General features: G+C 36.6%; 1 protein-coding gene across 1 annotated transcript in view; it reads right to left on the bottom strand.

The window, feature by feature from the left end:
- Positions 1 to 15,615, bottom strand: part of NEB (nebulin) — a 202,699-nt gene that overhangs the window by 119,815 nt on the left and 67,269 nt on the right. The window contains exons 51-63 of the mRNA XM_045558869.1: positions 15,437 to 15,541; positions 14,169 to 14,276; positions 11,616 to 11,927; positions 11,213 to 11,416; positions 7,803 to 7,907; positions 6,129 to 6,236; positions 5,488 to 5,799; positions 4,838 to 5,041; positions 4,462 to 4,566; positions 4,260 to 4,367; positions 2,774 to 3,085; positions 2,289 to 2,492; positions 1,396 to 1,500 (exon numbers count right to left, since the gene is read on the bottom strand). Of these exons, the coding sequence (XP_045414825.1) occupies positions 1,396 to 1,500; positions 2,289 to 2,492; positions 2,774 to 3,085; positions 4,260 to 4,367; positions 4,462 to 4,566; positions 4,838 to 5,041; positions 5,488 to 5,799; positions 6,129 to 6,236; positions 7,803 to 7,907; positions 11,213 to 11,416; positions 11,616 to 11,927; positions 14,169 to 14,276; positions 15,437 to 15,541 (2,292 nt within the window). The remainder of the gene's footprint in view (positions 1 to 1,395; positions 1,501 to 2,288; positions 2,493 to 2,773; positions 3,086 to 4,259; positions 4,368 to 4,461; positions 4,567 to 4,837; positions 5,042 to 5,487; positions 5,800 to 6,128; positions 6,237 to 7,802; positions 7,908 to 11,212; positions 11,417 to 11,615; positions 11,928 to 14,168; positions 14,277 to 15,436; positions 15,542 to 15,615) is intronic.

Here is a 15,615-nt window from a genome sequence, read left to right as displayed (position 1 = left end):
ATTACAGTATTGCTCCAAAAATGAAATTACTTAAGGTGGTGGCAATCTTCTCTGAATTCTCTAAATGATATTCTGGAGAAGAGCAATATTCTGTTGATCTCTGCTGCCAAAGAAACAATATTTTCCTTGCTGGTGGCAGAAAGCTGGGTGAAATAACTAATACATCTGCAGACAGAATCTTAGATTCACAAAAATCTCCGCAGGCTTAAACACATAGGCTCAGTCTAAGAAGAAGAAATTGCGTAGAGATAAACGTCAATCTTTGAACTGAGATAAATGACCAAATGCATAAACACAGGATAGAGGAAACGTAGCTTTAGCCTACATAAAATGTCTTAGAGTTTCAGTTGATCCCAAGTTCTGTGTGCACCAGCAGTGACAGCTGCCAAAGTACCCGGGGAGCACAGGGTGCAGAAATGGAGGCCAAATGTCCAGAAGAGAAAATATGATAATCGACTATATTCTATACCAGTCAGTCCTCACTCACAATATTTTGTTCAGTTCTGAGAGTCACATTTTACCAGGGATGTCACGTGAGGAATGCCCAGGAACGTGGATTAGAAAGAGAACTGGGGTGCAGGTGGTAGAGAAGGCTCCTTCCCTGGGGTGGGCACAGATTTGTTCTGCACAGCTTCAGAGGACTACGTGGATTTGCAGAGAGAAGTGTTGTGACTCAATACATTGGAAGCCCTTTCTAATAAGTTTTCCAGAACAAATGGACTGATCTATGAGATAAAGTCCCTGTCACTGAGACTTCTTAAGCAAAGGCAGTTCAGCAACCCATTGCGTGGGGGAGGCGAATTTCTGTACTGGAGCAAGGCTGACCTCTCTGCCTAAGCATCTGTGATTCTGGGATGAGGGCACGTGGCCCTACGCTCACTGAAAGTGAAAAGGAAATGGGCTTGCTAACATATGCACTGAATAGGAGTGTCTCTCTCTCTCTCTCTCTCTCAGTGTTACTTGGTGGTACTGTAATTTTAGACCTTGACTTTAATCTTATACACTAAAAATCTTAAATTTTGTCCCTAAACTATAATTTAGGAACAATATATCATATACAGAAAATATGTTTACCACAGCTATGCTTTAGCATAGGGGGAAGATACATGTCTATTTGGTCTATTCCAAATTTCCTAACTTCAAAAATTAATAAAATAAATTGGTCTATATAATTTTATGGTTACTGCTTAAATCGTTAGTTCTTATAATTTGTACTTCCTAAGCGATTATTCATATTACTTAAAGTTTAACATTTATGAAAAAAGCAAGAGTTGTTATTCACATGAAGCTAGACAAAAAGATTCTTTATAAAGCTGTCATTTGGTATTATATCACTTAGAGTCATTGAAATAAGAAATAGCATGCAAATGTCAAAGAATTAGCATCTGCTCTCACCTCACTGTAGTTGATTTTGTTCATTCTTGCCAGCATAATTTCTGGTGTGTCTGGCATTATGTGGACCTGAGTTTTGTCTTTGTCCCAGGCTTCTGTGTATAAACGCTATCAAAGAAAATACATACAGTCATCAGAAAAAAAATTCCATGTGTAATTAATAGGAATTCCAGAGTCGTAAAAACTTTATAATCAAAAAAACAAATGGTGATATATTTTTCGTTGAAACAGAGTCTCCCTCTGTTGCCCAGGCTAGCATGCCATGGCATCAGCCTAGCTCACAGCAACCGCAAACTCCTGGGCTCAAGCAATCCTCCCACCTTAGCCTCCTGAGTAACTGGGACAACAGGCACGTGCCAACACGCCGTGCCACCATGCCCAGCTAATTTTTTCTGTTTTTAGTAGAGATGGGGTCTCACTCCTACTCAGGCTGGTCCCAAACTCCTGAACTCAAATGACCCTCCCCGCTGAGGTCCTAGCACTCAGATCCCAGAGTGCTAGGATTACAGGCGTGAGCCACTGTACCCAGCCACAAATGATGATTTTATACACATTATGTATTTTATACACGTCTTTAAGTAATTAGTTCACAGTGGAACAGATATTTATAAGTGCCTTTTGATAATCTGAAATGTATGTTAATGAAAAGGAAAGTGAGAATAAGCATGTTTTATGCAAATACTATTTTCCTATAAAAATATGCCATTATATCAAAACCATGAAAAAATAACTGTAGTAAATATCAGAATATAAATGACATATATCAAGTGGAGGATAGATAGATAGACAGATGATAGATGTCTTTTGTTGCTCAGTGCTCTCTTTTCTCAATAATGTCTTTTTCATTGATTTAGTTCAGATGCCCCATCTTGATACTCTGAATTTTGAAGCCTCACCTTGTTCATAGTGATGGCATTATTCTTGGCCAACACTTGTTCCAGAGAATCAGTCACGCTGGTAAATTTGAATTGGTCTGGAGGCTGGCGATAGATTTTATCACTCAAAATTTCAGTTGCCCTTTTGCATTTTTCCACATCCAAAGAGCCAATGGGCACCCAGCCGATGCCTCTCAGCCATTGGAGATCGGACTTGTATATATTCTGTTGACACAAATAGTCAATAAATATTTATTCCTGCATTAGAAATGCATTTTCATCTGAAGGGTATGAAATCAAGTAAAAGCATTCTCTAAAATATAGTCTGGTGGTTCCATTTTGATCTGGAGGGTTAAAGGATAACTCTCCTAAAAAAGGAAGGCATGCTTGCTGTTCTCCCCTTGCAGGTGTTGGTGGGCTTAATGCTACCTATTGCAATCTCCTCCAAAGGGTGTTAATTCACTGCTTTCCCAGCTTCGCTTGTCTTTATGATCCTCAGTACTCACATCGCTCTGGAGGTCATAGGCCTGCCGGGCGTGGATGACGTCACTCTGGTCGGGCAGGCACGTCCACTGGTGCAGGTAGTTCTTGTAGTCCACGTCACTGACTAATGTCTGGCACTTCTTGGCCAGCACCACCCCCAGCATGTCCACTGGGCTGCTGAACTTGGTCTTCCATTTCTCAAAGTCCTTCTTGTACTCCCTGTCACTCTGGATCTTGGCCACGTGCATGGACCACATCATCTTGGGATCATCATGGATGGCTCGGGCCCCAATGTGGTGGCCAAGCTGCTTACGATAACCTTCTTTATACTTGAACTAGAAGAAGGAAAAGATTGATAGTCACCTGTTTGAACTTTTAGTAAAAAGCAATTACTAGGTCTAAATTTTCCTATTCATAAAAAAATAATGATTTTCCCCAAATATATAAATTATATACAATATATGCATCTTGTAAACCACTTGGAAAATAAATGAAATATACAATATATGCCCAAAAACAGAAAATAAAAATTAAGACATGATTCTGCCACTCGGAGTTAATTTTTTGTGGTACATGTGTGGGGGGACAATAAAATTACTGCATATGGGTTTGTGCCTGTTCTTTTCAGTTACATATGAGCATTTCTCTGTGTCAAATATTCTTCATAAATGTGATTTATAATGGCAGCAGGTATTTCATTCTATGGGTGTCCATTAATGTATTTCATCCTTTTCTGATTATCGAATATTTATTTTTAAATTATAATGATTAATTTACATATTTGGCAAATAAAGGAAAAAAATATTTTTGACTTCATGCACAAAAGAAATGGAAGAATAAAAATTTTTAGAAACATGAGCAAATTCATCTTTTAAAGAAAGCAAATATCCACAGCCAGTCACTGGATACAGAGATAAACATGATCCACATAGATGGCTGAACTTTGAATAATGTTCCTATTCACGCAGACTTTGTAGATTCCTTGGTTTATAGAGCATAAGTTGGGTCTTGAAGGAACCCTACAATGAGTCTGACTGTATATAAGAAATATACCAGAGGGTGTGGAGTGAGGGAAGAAAAACTATTACTACATATCAGGCATAATAAACACTATTCAGGTGACAGGTGTACTGAAACCCAAACATTATCACTACACAATTAATCTATGGAACTAAACATCACTTGTACCACTAAATCTACCAAAATATAAAAAAAGAAATATATCATTGGAAAAGCCAAAACAATTATCTGAACTATACCCAAGCATCCGATGCTCTGTTCAGCAGCAAAGGGACGTTTTGAAATGCATGTCGCTGTGGACTCAATCATAGCTAGAATTTGGCCCTTGTGTTGAGAATTTCATAACCACTATTTTAAACCATTTACTGAAAACATAAACTGTTAGCAACAGCTTTACCCTCATAGCTTACTTGCTGCACTGTAAATCAAGCAGAGAGAAAAAAATCTTCGGGCTAGCGCTAAGGCGAAGAACTTTCTGGGTGTACTTACTTCACTGGCAATGTCTCTGGAGGCCTTGGCTGCCTTGATAGGAATGGCATCTAGCCGCATATCATAGCCTTTCTTCCGGGCTTCTTCTAGGCCAAGTTTATACAGTTTCTAAAATAGACATAAATAATCATAAATTGGATTTATAAACTGCATTGTAACGAAAATATATCATGCACCATGAATATTCATGAATATTGCTTACCTCACTGTAATTTATTTGGTTTTGTTTAGCTAGTACAACTTCAGGGGTGTCTGGCATAATGTGAACTGTGGTTTTATCTTTATCCCAAGCTTCTGTATAAAGTCGCTAAGAGAAATAAAAAGATATGACTAGTACAGGCGGGTAATGAATAGACACATGAAAGTTGTCTGATTCTTATTGAGAATAAAGAAATTCTGCTCTGGGAGTTGGTATTTGTGACACTTTCAGGTCTAGATGTCTGCTGTCAGTAAGAAGCACAACACTTACTTAAAACCACATTCATATCAAGCAACAGAATGGAACATAGTTTTTTTATAGAAACAGATTTTAGTGTTTTCAAAAAAAGATTAACACCCTCCTCAAAGAAAGGACTTACATGATTCATGGTAATAGCATTGTTTTTTGCCAAAACCATCGGTATGGAGTCCATAAGGCTGGAAAACTTGAACTTATCTGGGTGCTGACGATAAACGTGGTCACTCAAGATCTGGGAGGCTCTTTTGTTTTTCTCATCCTCTAGAGAACCACTGGGCAACCAGCCAATGCCTCTTAGCCACTGAAGGTCAGACTTGTACAAATTCTGCAATTGCAAGTGATAAAACACTAAATGTAAGCATATGGCCTTAATGAAATAAAGGTTTATATTATATATATTATATATTTTAATATTTGACTTACTGGGAAATTTTTAAAATTTTGGTATGAATTATAAATCAACAAAATATGCAGCTCAGAAGTAAATTTTGAAAAACATTTTAAACAGATGCACATAGAGAACAACTCAATTCCTCAATTGCCTAGAGCAACAATCTAGACACCTCCACCAAAGCAATGGGGGCTTTGCTGGCTTGCTCTTTGTAGAATTATGGTGCCTCCAGATGTTAGGGTGACTAGCTAGAGCTTGGGCATTTGTCCAGGGAAGCAGGGCTCAGTTGTGTAAACTCAACTCCCTCCCTATAGGAGGAATTTCCTACTGAAGAAAGCTGACATAATGTTTTGTTGGCCAAAGGTAAACCTCAGACTCACATCGCTCTGGAGGTCATAGGCCTGCCGGGCGTGGATGACGTCACTCTGGTCGGGCAGGCACGTCCACTGGTGCAGGTAGTTCTTGTAGTCCACGTCACTGACTAATGTCTGGCACTTCTTGGCCAGCACCACCCCCAGCATGTCCACTGGGCTGCTGAACTTGGTCTTCCACTTCTCAAAGTCCTTCTTGTACTCCCTGTCACTCTGGATCTTGGCCACGTGCATGGACCACATCATCTTGGGATCGTCTTTAATGTCCCTGGCTCCAATGTGATGGCCAAGCTGCTTTCGAAAGCCTTCTTTGTACTTGTACTAAAGAAAAAAAAAAATGCCTCTTATTCCTTTCAAGATTAACCTGTGTTGCCATCTTTACAGCAAGTTACAAAGCACATTAACCCTAAATATTCTACTAAGCCTAGAGAGTTTTTCAATAAGAAAGATAAAAGGCTAAATTCGGCTACAAATTCCATACATAGTAAATGCATCCTTGATCTTATCCCCATTCTACACTGCATGTCTAGCATCATTTTGCTCTGTTTTAATGCTACCCCTTAGATTCTGTTCAATTTAAAATTAAATTGAGACTGCTTTGAAGAGATAAATTGCAATCAAATCAATATCAACAAGGGATAAAGTCTTACTTCACTGGCAATTTCCCGGGAGGCTTTCGCTGCTTTGATTGGTATGGCATCGACAGGAAGATCATAACCTTTTTTCCTCAGCTCCTCATAACCCATTCGGTAGATTTTCTGTTAAGAAATGAAGAAATCACTTAGGGAAAAACTGTTCTCCATAGACAAATGCAGCAATGTGCTAAATATTTTAAGAGTCCATGAGAATAGTATCTGTGCTCTAGAATACTCAAATGTAATTGGAAATTATGCCCATTGATTGCTAATGATCCTGTTTTAAACCTTAAAGCTCTTCAATTACCCAGATCAAAATTAAATGTCAGCTCTTCCCAAATACAGTCATACATTGCTTAAGGACTGCAATGTGTTCTGAGAAATGCATCCTTAGATGATTTCATCATTGTGTGAACATAATAGAATGTACTTACACAAACCTAGATGGTATCGTCTACCACACACCTAGGCTATGTGCTATAGCGTATTGCTCCTAGGCTACAAACCTCTACAGCATGTTACTGTACTGAATACTGCAGGCAACTGTAACACAGTGGTAAGTATTTGTGTATCTAAACATAGAAAAGGTACAGTAAAAATACAGTATTATAATCTTATGAGACCGCTGTTGTATACATGCACAGTCGTTGACCGAAATGTTGTCATGTGGCACGTGACTGTTCTTTTGAGAATCAGGCAGGATTAAATTGATAGAGAAATGAAATGAAATATTATTTAGGTGCAGTTTTCCAACTACCATTGAAGATTTTGTTAGTTTTTATTAGAAAAGAGCAATGCCTTTCCATCTAACTCCTCTAGTGGGGAAAAATCACACCTAACGGGCTATCTCTTCCGTGTAGTTAATGCATTGTGAAATAGTGTCTGTCTCACAATATAGGGCCATCCAAAATAGAATCCATATCTGTAGGTAAGATATATAGTACTTCATAATTTCTAAAATTCAAGTTATTTTGAAGAAAGTTTAAATAACGAATAAAAAGGTTTAATTGAAATAATGTTTCTTCAGATTTGTGATGTAATAAAATAATTGAGAATATAATTTAAATTCACTTTTACCCAGAAACCAGATTATTTAAAAAGCCTATTGATCTTGGACTTGTGTTTATAATTTAGTCCTTTGTGGCATTTTACTTTAATTAATACGTTCTTTAATGTTAAAGTCATTCTATTAGAGTTTAGAATTTGTTTTTAAAACATTTAATTTTTATATCTATAAATGTTAGGAGTTCATGCTATGATGACAATAGAAATAAAAGTGAAACTCTCCTGCATGGTTTTTGTATGCTTACTCATCCAAAATTTCATTGAGTGTCTGCTATACATCAGGTACAGTGCTGGGTAAGCAACTGCAGATTCAATCAGAACTGGCTCTGCCTGAAAGGAGTGCCTGGTCCACACTGGGGAGAGTGGTGAAAACCATTACATCATGGTGATATGTGTAGTAATGGACTGCAAGAAACAGAGAATGTGACTTCCAACTCTGCCTGAAATGGGGAGTGCCAACATTGTGATGTTTAATCTGAAGGCCACTAAATAAGAAATCTAAGTCACATGTAGTTTATTCATTAAAATGATTCAGGGATTCAAAAGAACTTCCAAACAACTTCATTGACTTAGAAGCAATTAAAGTGAGTGCTCTGAAAACACGTGCTAAATTCGGAAACTTACATCACTTGTGTTGATTAAGTTTGCTTTAGCCAGAACAATGTCAGGTGTATCAGGCATGATGTGGATCTGAGTCTTGTCCTTGTCCCAAGCTTCTCTATAAAGTCTCTAAAATGAGAAAGAAGAACTTCTCAGTGCTGTTGTTAGGTTAGTGAATGACATAGTTGACTTCAAAAAGAGTTACTGAATTCATCTGAATTAAACATTATACAGAATTGGTAACATAAGCAGAAAATAGATGCATTCTTTCTTGACTTATCTGGGACATAATTGCCTTTCAAAATACAGATTAGGGCTCATCTTTTCAAAGTTAAGATAATCCTGCCTGTAAGAAATCAACCCAGGTGATTGGAGCCTTTGCCAACATCATCCAATGGAACAGAGTTCTCCATCTTGTGGGTTGTAAAATCCCCCTCCGTGTTTAACTAGGAGATAGCCCTCACCTCTCAAAAGATGACTTATTCAAAGTATGCCTAGAAATTAAGGAGTCTCATTGCCTATGTGGCTCACTATTTATTGTTATACCTCATGATTATTTTGGAGGATTAGGATTTGAAAATTTATCAAAATCTCTTGGATGTCCCAGAGCCATCCTTATGTCTGTCTTCAACACATGACAAAGGAACCCAAACGAAAATCTCATTGATTTACTAAAACTAGGAAGTGAAAATCTGATGAACAACATAATATTTCTACACTGTCAGAAAATATTATAGGCAGATAACTTAACAATGACAAATGATAAAATGGTTACTTGTTAGTGAAGGAACATGACAATATCATTTTAACCAAGTGATCAAAGTAAAAATTATCAATAATGGGACAAATTGATATCCTGTGCCTCTTGATAGGAGCGACTGAGGAAGACAAGTGAAATCCTGCTGAAAAGACATAATCTGAATCTAATCACGAGGACATACTAGAAAACCCAAACTGAGGGAGATTCTACAAAATAACTAGCCTATACTGTTGACAAATGCCAAGGACTTGAAAGACAAACAAATAATAAGAAAACAGTCCAGAGTAAAGGAGACTAATGACATGGCACGTAATGCAATGTGTCGTCTTGGATTAAATCCTGGACCAGAGAAAATTATTTTCTTTTGCTAGAAAGGGAATTAGTGATAAAATTGAATAAATTCTGTAAACTAATATTGTAGACTAGTGGACTAGTCAAAATTAAATTTCTGATTGTGATCATTGCACTGTGATTATGTAAGAGAATGTTTTTATTTTCAGGAAATGCCAACTGAAAAATTTAGGGGTTGAGGGGTACCATGAAGCAACTTACTTTCTCATAGAGATATATAGATGTAGACATAGATAGGAAAGAGAGAAAGAAAAAGAGAGGAAAGATAGAGAAAGCAAATGTGGTAACATATTTACATTTGGGGAATCTGGTTGAAGAGATGTGTGTGCGCGCGTGCGCGCGCGCGTGTGTGTGTGTGTGTGTGTGTGTGTGTGTGTGTGTGTGTGTCTGTATACACATACATAGGAATTATATGTACTATATTTTTCAACTTTTCTATATACCTGAAATTATTTCAATATAAATTTTTTAAAAATCTCATTGATTTCTTGGACTTGTCAATTTCTCTTTGCGGCATACGATGCAAGATGTGTGGAGTTGGCACTTTTTTTCCTTCCTGAACATGATTATTACAGTGCCTATAACTAAGAGAAGCTGATTTAAGACCTTCAGGACCAAAACAAAGCAAGGTTGGTTAATCTCCTTATACATTCATCCCAGTTCTGCACTAACCTTTCTGATTAAGTAACACCAGATTTTCTCAACCTTATAACTATTGATGTTGTATGCTGGCTTCCTGGTCGTGGAGGGCTGTCCTGTGCATTGTGAGATATTTGGCAGTGTCTCTGGCTTCTACTAGATGCTACATGCTACTAGATGCCAGTAGCATGTCATCTCCAAGTTGTGAAAACCAAAAATGTTTCTAGATGTTGCTAAATGTCCCCAGTGGGACAAAACTGTCCCTGGTTGAGAACCACTAAGCTAGACCATTTGTTCAATGGCATGTACCACTTTCACTCTGTGGAACACAGAGAAAATGGTAATATTATTTGCGCTGGGCTAGATGTATTGGTCTATTCAAAAGGAGAGACAGCAGGCTCAAGGACCCCAGGTGGCCCAGGTTCTGCCTCGCTGTCCTGACCCACGAGTGGATCTATATTTCAGCATTCCTGAAACTAGAGTACTGTTGGGGAATTCTGCCCTAGGGCATTTATGTTGATAAACTTGATGACCCATGGTTTCGCTCTTGGTCACCTTATTAGTTCATAGCTTTTTCTCTCCTGTTTCTTGTTGAGAAAAGAAACTTGGATTCTAAGAAAGGGGAAATATTAATATTTTGCACAAATTTCTTGCCTTCTTAGTCTGTTGGATTCAAACTGCCATCATAAAAATAATAAAAGAACAAACGAATACTTAAACATTCATAATGAAGCTGACATGTCAGTATTTACTATACACTCTGGAAATGTATAGTACATGCTTTCAAAAGTTCAAATGCTTCAAAAGTGAGGAGTTGGTTGGGAGGAGAGCAGCTATAATTTACTGATAATCACTATAAGCTGATTATGGGCTTATATATTAGTTTAAAAACTCCCTATATATGATATTTAAAATATATTACATATGGTATATATATTTAGATCCTCCTAAGACCCAGATGATAAGACTACTGTATATCTATTCAAACTTTCTTACCAGCTCCAGAAACTCACTGCTCATAATTCAACTTTCTGTAATGTTCAGAGTTAGACTTTTAGCTGAGCAGTTATAAGTAAATCTTTTTCTTCTTTGCATAGAATTACTCCACACTGCTATCTTTCATTTACTTTATTCAATAAATATTTATTAAGCACCTATTATGTGCCAGACACTGGCATCAGTGCTAGAGAAGAAAGTAAGTTGAATATGGAATGTATATTTGTTTACTGTGACATAGAATTATCAAGTTATTTTGATTCAGTTATACTAAATGCATTATAATCATTTGGTAGAAAATACACTCTTTATAACATACCCACTGTGCCTGTGTAAGGTGCTCAGAATCTTTCCCCCTCATACACTCTACCCTAACCAAAAAATTTGGGTCTTTCATGCCCTCAAGTTTCAAAAAAAGAATGTTCAATAGTTTTCTCATTACATCCTGGTTAAATAAAAATAATAAATAAATAAGCTTTGGGTAACAACAATCAACATTAACCTATTTTTACATGACTCAGCATAGGAAAGTTGATAATTCAAATAAAGCAACTCAATAGAAACCATTATGCTGTGCTGTGTGATGCAATGCTTCGCTATTCTACTCACTAACTCAGTAAATGTTATTGAGCCACTACCAGGTAGCAGGCACTATAATCTATTTTATTCATTTCCAAAAGTTACTCACATCACTTCTATTTTTGGCATTGGTCTTTGCCAGAACTATGTCCATGGCATCAGGAATGCTGGTGAACTTGTTTCTGTCTGGAGGCTGACGATATTTCTTCTCACTGATGATTTCTGAAGCTCGCTTATTTTTTTCTGCCTCCAAAGAACCCAGGGGACTCCATCCTATGCCTCTCAGCCACTCAAGGTCAGACTTGTACAAATTCTGTGAAAAGACAAAGTAAGCCATCAAAATTCCCTCTCCCCTAGGCCCTTGACTCAAGTGATTCGCTGCATTACAAACAGATGAACGTTAGATTTTCAACAATAATTCCTCTTTGTAGCTTTTGCATCTCTATGACTAAATGGCTACTTCTATGAAATATGATGTAATATATAACCTATTGAATTTAATAGAAACTGACCTCACTTTGTAGTTCATAAACTTTTTTAGCTTGAATAACATCGTTCTGATCAGGCAGGCACGTCCACTGGTGTAAGTAGTTCTTGTAGTCCACGTCACTAACCAACTCCTGACATTTCTTGGCCAGCACCACTCCCAACATGTCCACGGGGCTGGAGAACTTGGTTTTCCACTTCTCAAAGTCCTTCTTGTATTCTCTTTCGCTTTGCATTTTGGCTACATTCATGGACAACACAAGTTTTGGGTCATCTTGCAGACTCCGGAATCCAATATGGTGGCCAACTTGCTTTCGGTAGCCTTGTTTGTATTTAAACTGAAATCAGAGGAAACATAGTTTTTTATTAACATAAATAAAGGCTAAGTTAAGCTCAATTTGCTTTGTTTTCACATTTATTTTTAAAAACTGAAATGAGAGAAGGTATGTCTATGCTAACTTGGTAAGAAATGTTTACTTACTTAAAGTGAAGGCTTCCAAAAAAAAAAAAGAAAAAGAAAAAGAAAAACTAAATGTAGTAAAGTATCAAGAGAGCTTATACTAAGAAATCAATTTCAGCTAGAGGCACAAATATATGCTTAGACCACTATACAATTGATCCATGTATCAAAAAACTGCTTATACCCCCTAAGTCTACTGACATTAAAAAAAGAGAAATATATGCTTGGATGTGCTGGACATTATGTATGCTGACTTTAGGGTAGCATTTAATAAAATTCTTGTGATAGTTTTATGCAAACGATATCCTTACGGGAAAATATATGGGCTGAACAACAGAAAAATTATGAAGATACCTGACTCAGTGAACAGACCTAATAGTGTAGAATTATTTATTCAACAGCAGGATTCTTAGAGGTTTCCCATATGGTTATGTCATATAACCTTGTCCTGTTTGAGATCTACATCTTGCATGTGCAGTAGTTCAAAATAACTAAATATGTTAGATCAGAAAGAAAATTCCACAAGAGCTCCATGTAGTACCAGATGGGTCGAAATGACTACATAAGTTTAAGAGAGTAAAAATAAAATCCAGTATTTAGATGCAATTGAGAAAAATTACATTAGTACTGGATGACAATGACAGTGATAGTAATGAGTGTAATAATAGCATTTATTTGATGTTAGGTGCTGAACACATATTACACCTCACAGAGGTAGGTTCTACACTCTCATGAGATCCAGCTTCGTGGTTATTTATATATAAATATTGAGGGGATTAAGTGGACTATAGCCTCAATATAAGCAATCTGACAAAATTGCTTATAATAAAGTAGTGCCATAGATTCTGCATGGGGAACGAGTAAGCTCATTTACTCTGGCCTGACCTCCTGTGTCAAGAAAACAACACTAAATTTTGAGACATTCTATTTTGAGAAAAGTTTTGAAAAAATAGGATGAATCACAAATAGGCTTATCAGTATAAAACTAAAACCAAAGGAGAACAAAACTTAAAATGTTTGAAGAGATGTCAAGTGGAAGGGGAAATATGCCATTTGATAGAGTTGCACAGAGACATAGAGCAGCGATCAGTAAAATATTTAGGTAAAATATCCTTTGTTTAAATAAAATATCTACTTTATTTAGATAAAGTATCCACAGACCGTTTGGATGAAGAGAAGGTAGGACACTGAGAGGGAGATTAGATTAAATAACTTTTATGTTATCTTCTAAGTTCCATGATTCTAATTTATGAAATCAAGTACTTACAAAAATAGTTCTAATTTTGGGGGATTTGATAAATATAAGAACATTTGAAATTGAGAGGAAATATAATCTTTATAATGGTGGTGAAGTTCACGTATGGTTAATTTAATTTTAGAGTAAGATTTCAAAATGTTCTAACTAGTGGGTCCACATGAAAAGAAATCAGGTACTATCAAATGCTGGGGTGTTAGAAAATTACTGATGCTTTTTCTTCAATTTCTAAACTATCTTTAGCATACAACACTAAATGAAAATGAGTTTATTTTCTAGGGAACATTCAAGCATCATTATTGCCTTAGGTGCATCACCTCATTAACTCATTTTAATGAGGGATTGACCTATAAGCCAGAGAGTACTAATATATCATCAAATTAACTTTCCAACATTTCTGGAATGCCACAAATTAATTGAGTTAGACAGAATCTTCCCTTATATTCTTAGAATTTATTGTCAGATTCTGTCTTTAGGCACTCTTTCTCTCCACTCTGTACTTGATTTATTATCTGGCTATTTGATTTTGTTCTAAAATAGACAAGTAGAAAACAGGAAAATTATTTTCAGGCAAAGTGGGAAAAAACTGAAATCTCTGGTTCCTCTGTAATATCCCAAAATATAACATCTTAGTATAATGGATCATCTTAGAGGTCCGCTGGCCCAACCTCTACTCATGAAGCTCCCTTTGATATTCGAAGGGTGAGAAAGAAGAGTGAATTCTGGGTACACCAAGAGGGTAAGAGAAAATGAAGGGAACATTACATTTTGAAAGCTAAAGCCTATCTATAAAAATAGTTACCAACATTAAGTTACCTGATTCAGATAAAAATATATCCTTTTAGATGTCAAACTAGTACTTACATCGCTAGCTATGTCTCTCGAGGCTTTGGCCTGCTGTACAGAAATTGCATCGACTGGCAGATCGTAGCCTTTCTTCAAAGCTTCTTCCCATCCAAGTTTATAGAGTTTCTGAAATTTAAAAAAATTCTTTAGCATTATTCTGTCTATATAAAAAATCGCAATAGATTACTTAGCAAAAGTTTACCCAGAGAGTGGGTATCAGATTCTAAGGTCATCTACCTTATCTTTAAAAAGATAGTGATAAAAACGAAATGGGATGTTTAAGAGTAGAAAAAGCACTAACTCAGCATCATATGACCTGGCTTTAATTTTTTTGGCTCTAAGACTCCTTGGGGGTATATTTGAGCACGGCCTCTACTGTTCAGAAACAATATGGTCACATCAGGTATATCAGGTACCCTTTTCCCTGCTGTTAAGTATAGTCTGGGCTCACTATTTTGAACACAGATATTAAGATAATTGATAACAAAAATAAAATCAGGTCACAAATTTTAATTATCTAAAAGGTAAAAGTAATAGATGATAAAATGCCTTTTATAAGTTGTAATTAATGAGTTAAATCTTCCTGAGTCAAATCCATTGAATGGATGTATGAATGTTAAAACCATTAAAATAAAATAGTTAATAGTCATCCTTTCTATGTGCCAGGCACTGTGCTGAGAACCTTACATGGAATTTCTCATTTTGTCCTCATGGCACTCCAATGTCATAGGCACTTTTATGGTCCCAATTTTAGGGATGAGGAAACTGAGATTTAGATAGGAAAGTGATTTGCCCAATATCATACAACTCATTAATGGCAAAGCTAAAACTCATCCCAGGTTTGTTTGATGCAATATTTATTTATTTATTTATTTAATTTATTAGAGATGGAGTCTCCCTATGTTGCCCAAGCTGGACTCGCACTCCTGGGCTCAAGGGATCCTCTTGCCTCAGCCTCCTGAGTAGCTGGGACTCCAGGTACGTGCCACTGCACCCAGCTGTTTGATGTCACTTTTTTCAACAATTATTTAAGGATTTCCTACTTTGTACCAAGCACAATGAGCACAGAGAGAAACAAAACAGACAAAGTACCAGCCTCCATGGAGCGCACAGCTGTAGCTGAAGCCCTTGCTCTTAACCACTGTGTTTTGCAACATCCCTGGGCTGACCAGTGCGTCAATCATGTTCACCGCTTCAGCATTCTATCAGTTATTCACTCTTACATCTTTCTGTAAGTTTAATAAGTTTCAAGGCAAAACTTAAAAGCAATTTTTATGTAGCCTTACCTGACTATACATTGTTTGATTCTGCTTGGCTTGTAAAATATCTGGTGTATCAGGCATCACATGAATCTTGGTCTTATCTTTATTCCAATCAATAGTGTATAAATGCTAGGAAGTGAAAAAAAAAAGACATACAAAACTTGAATAACTATTTAGAACAAACAGGAAGGAATATATATATA

Source organism: Lemur catta, chromosome 8 (assembly GCF_020740605.2).
Source record: "Lemur catta isolate mLemCat1 chromosome 8, mLemCat1.pri, whole genome shotgun sequence".
Lineage (NCBI taxonomy): Eukaryota > Metazoa > Chordata > Mammalia > Primates > Lemuridae > Lemur > Lemur catta.
The sequence above is the reverse complement of the archived record's forward strand: the minus strand, read 5'-3'. Positions and strand labels throughout refer to the sequence as shown.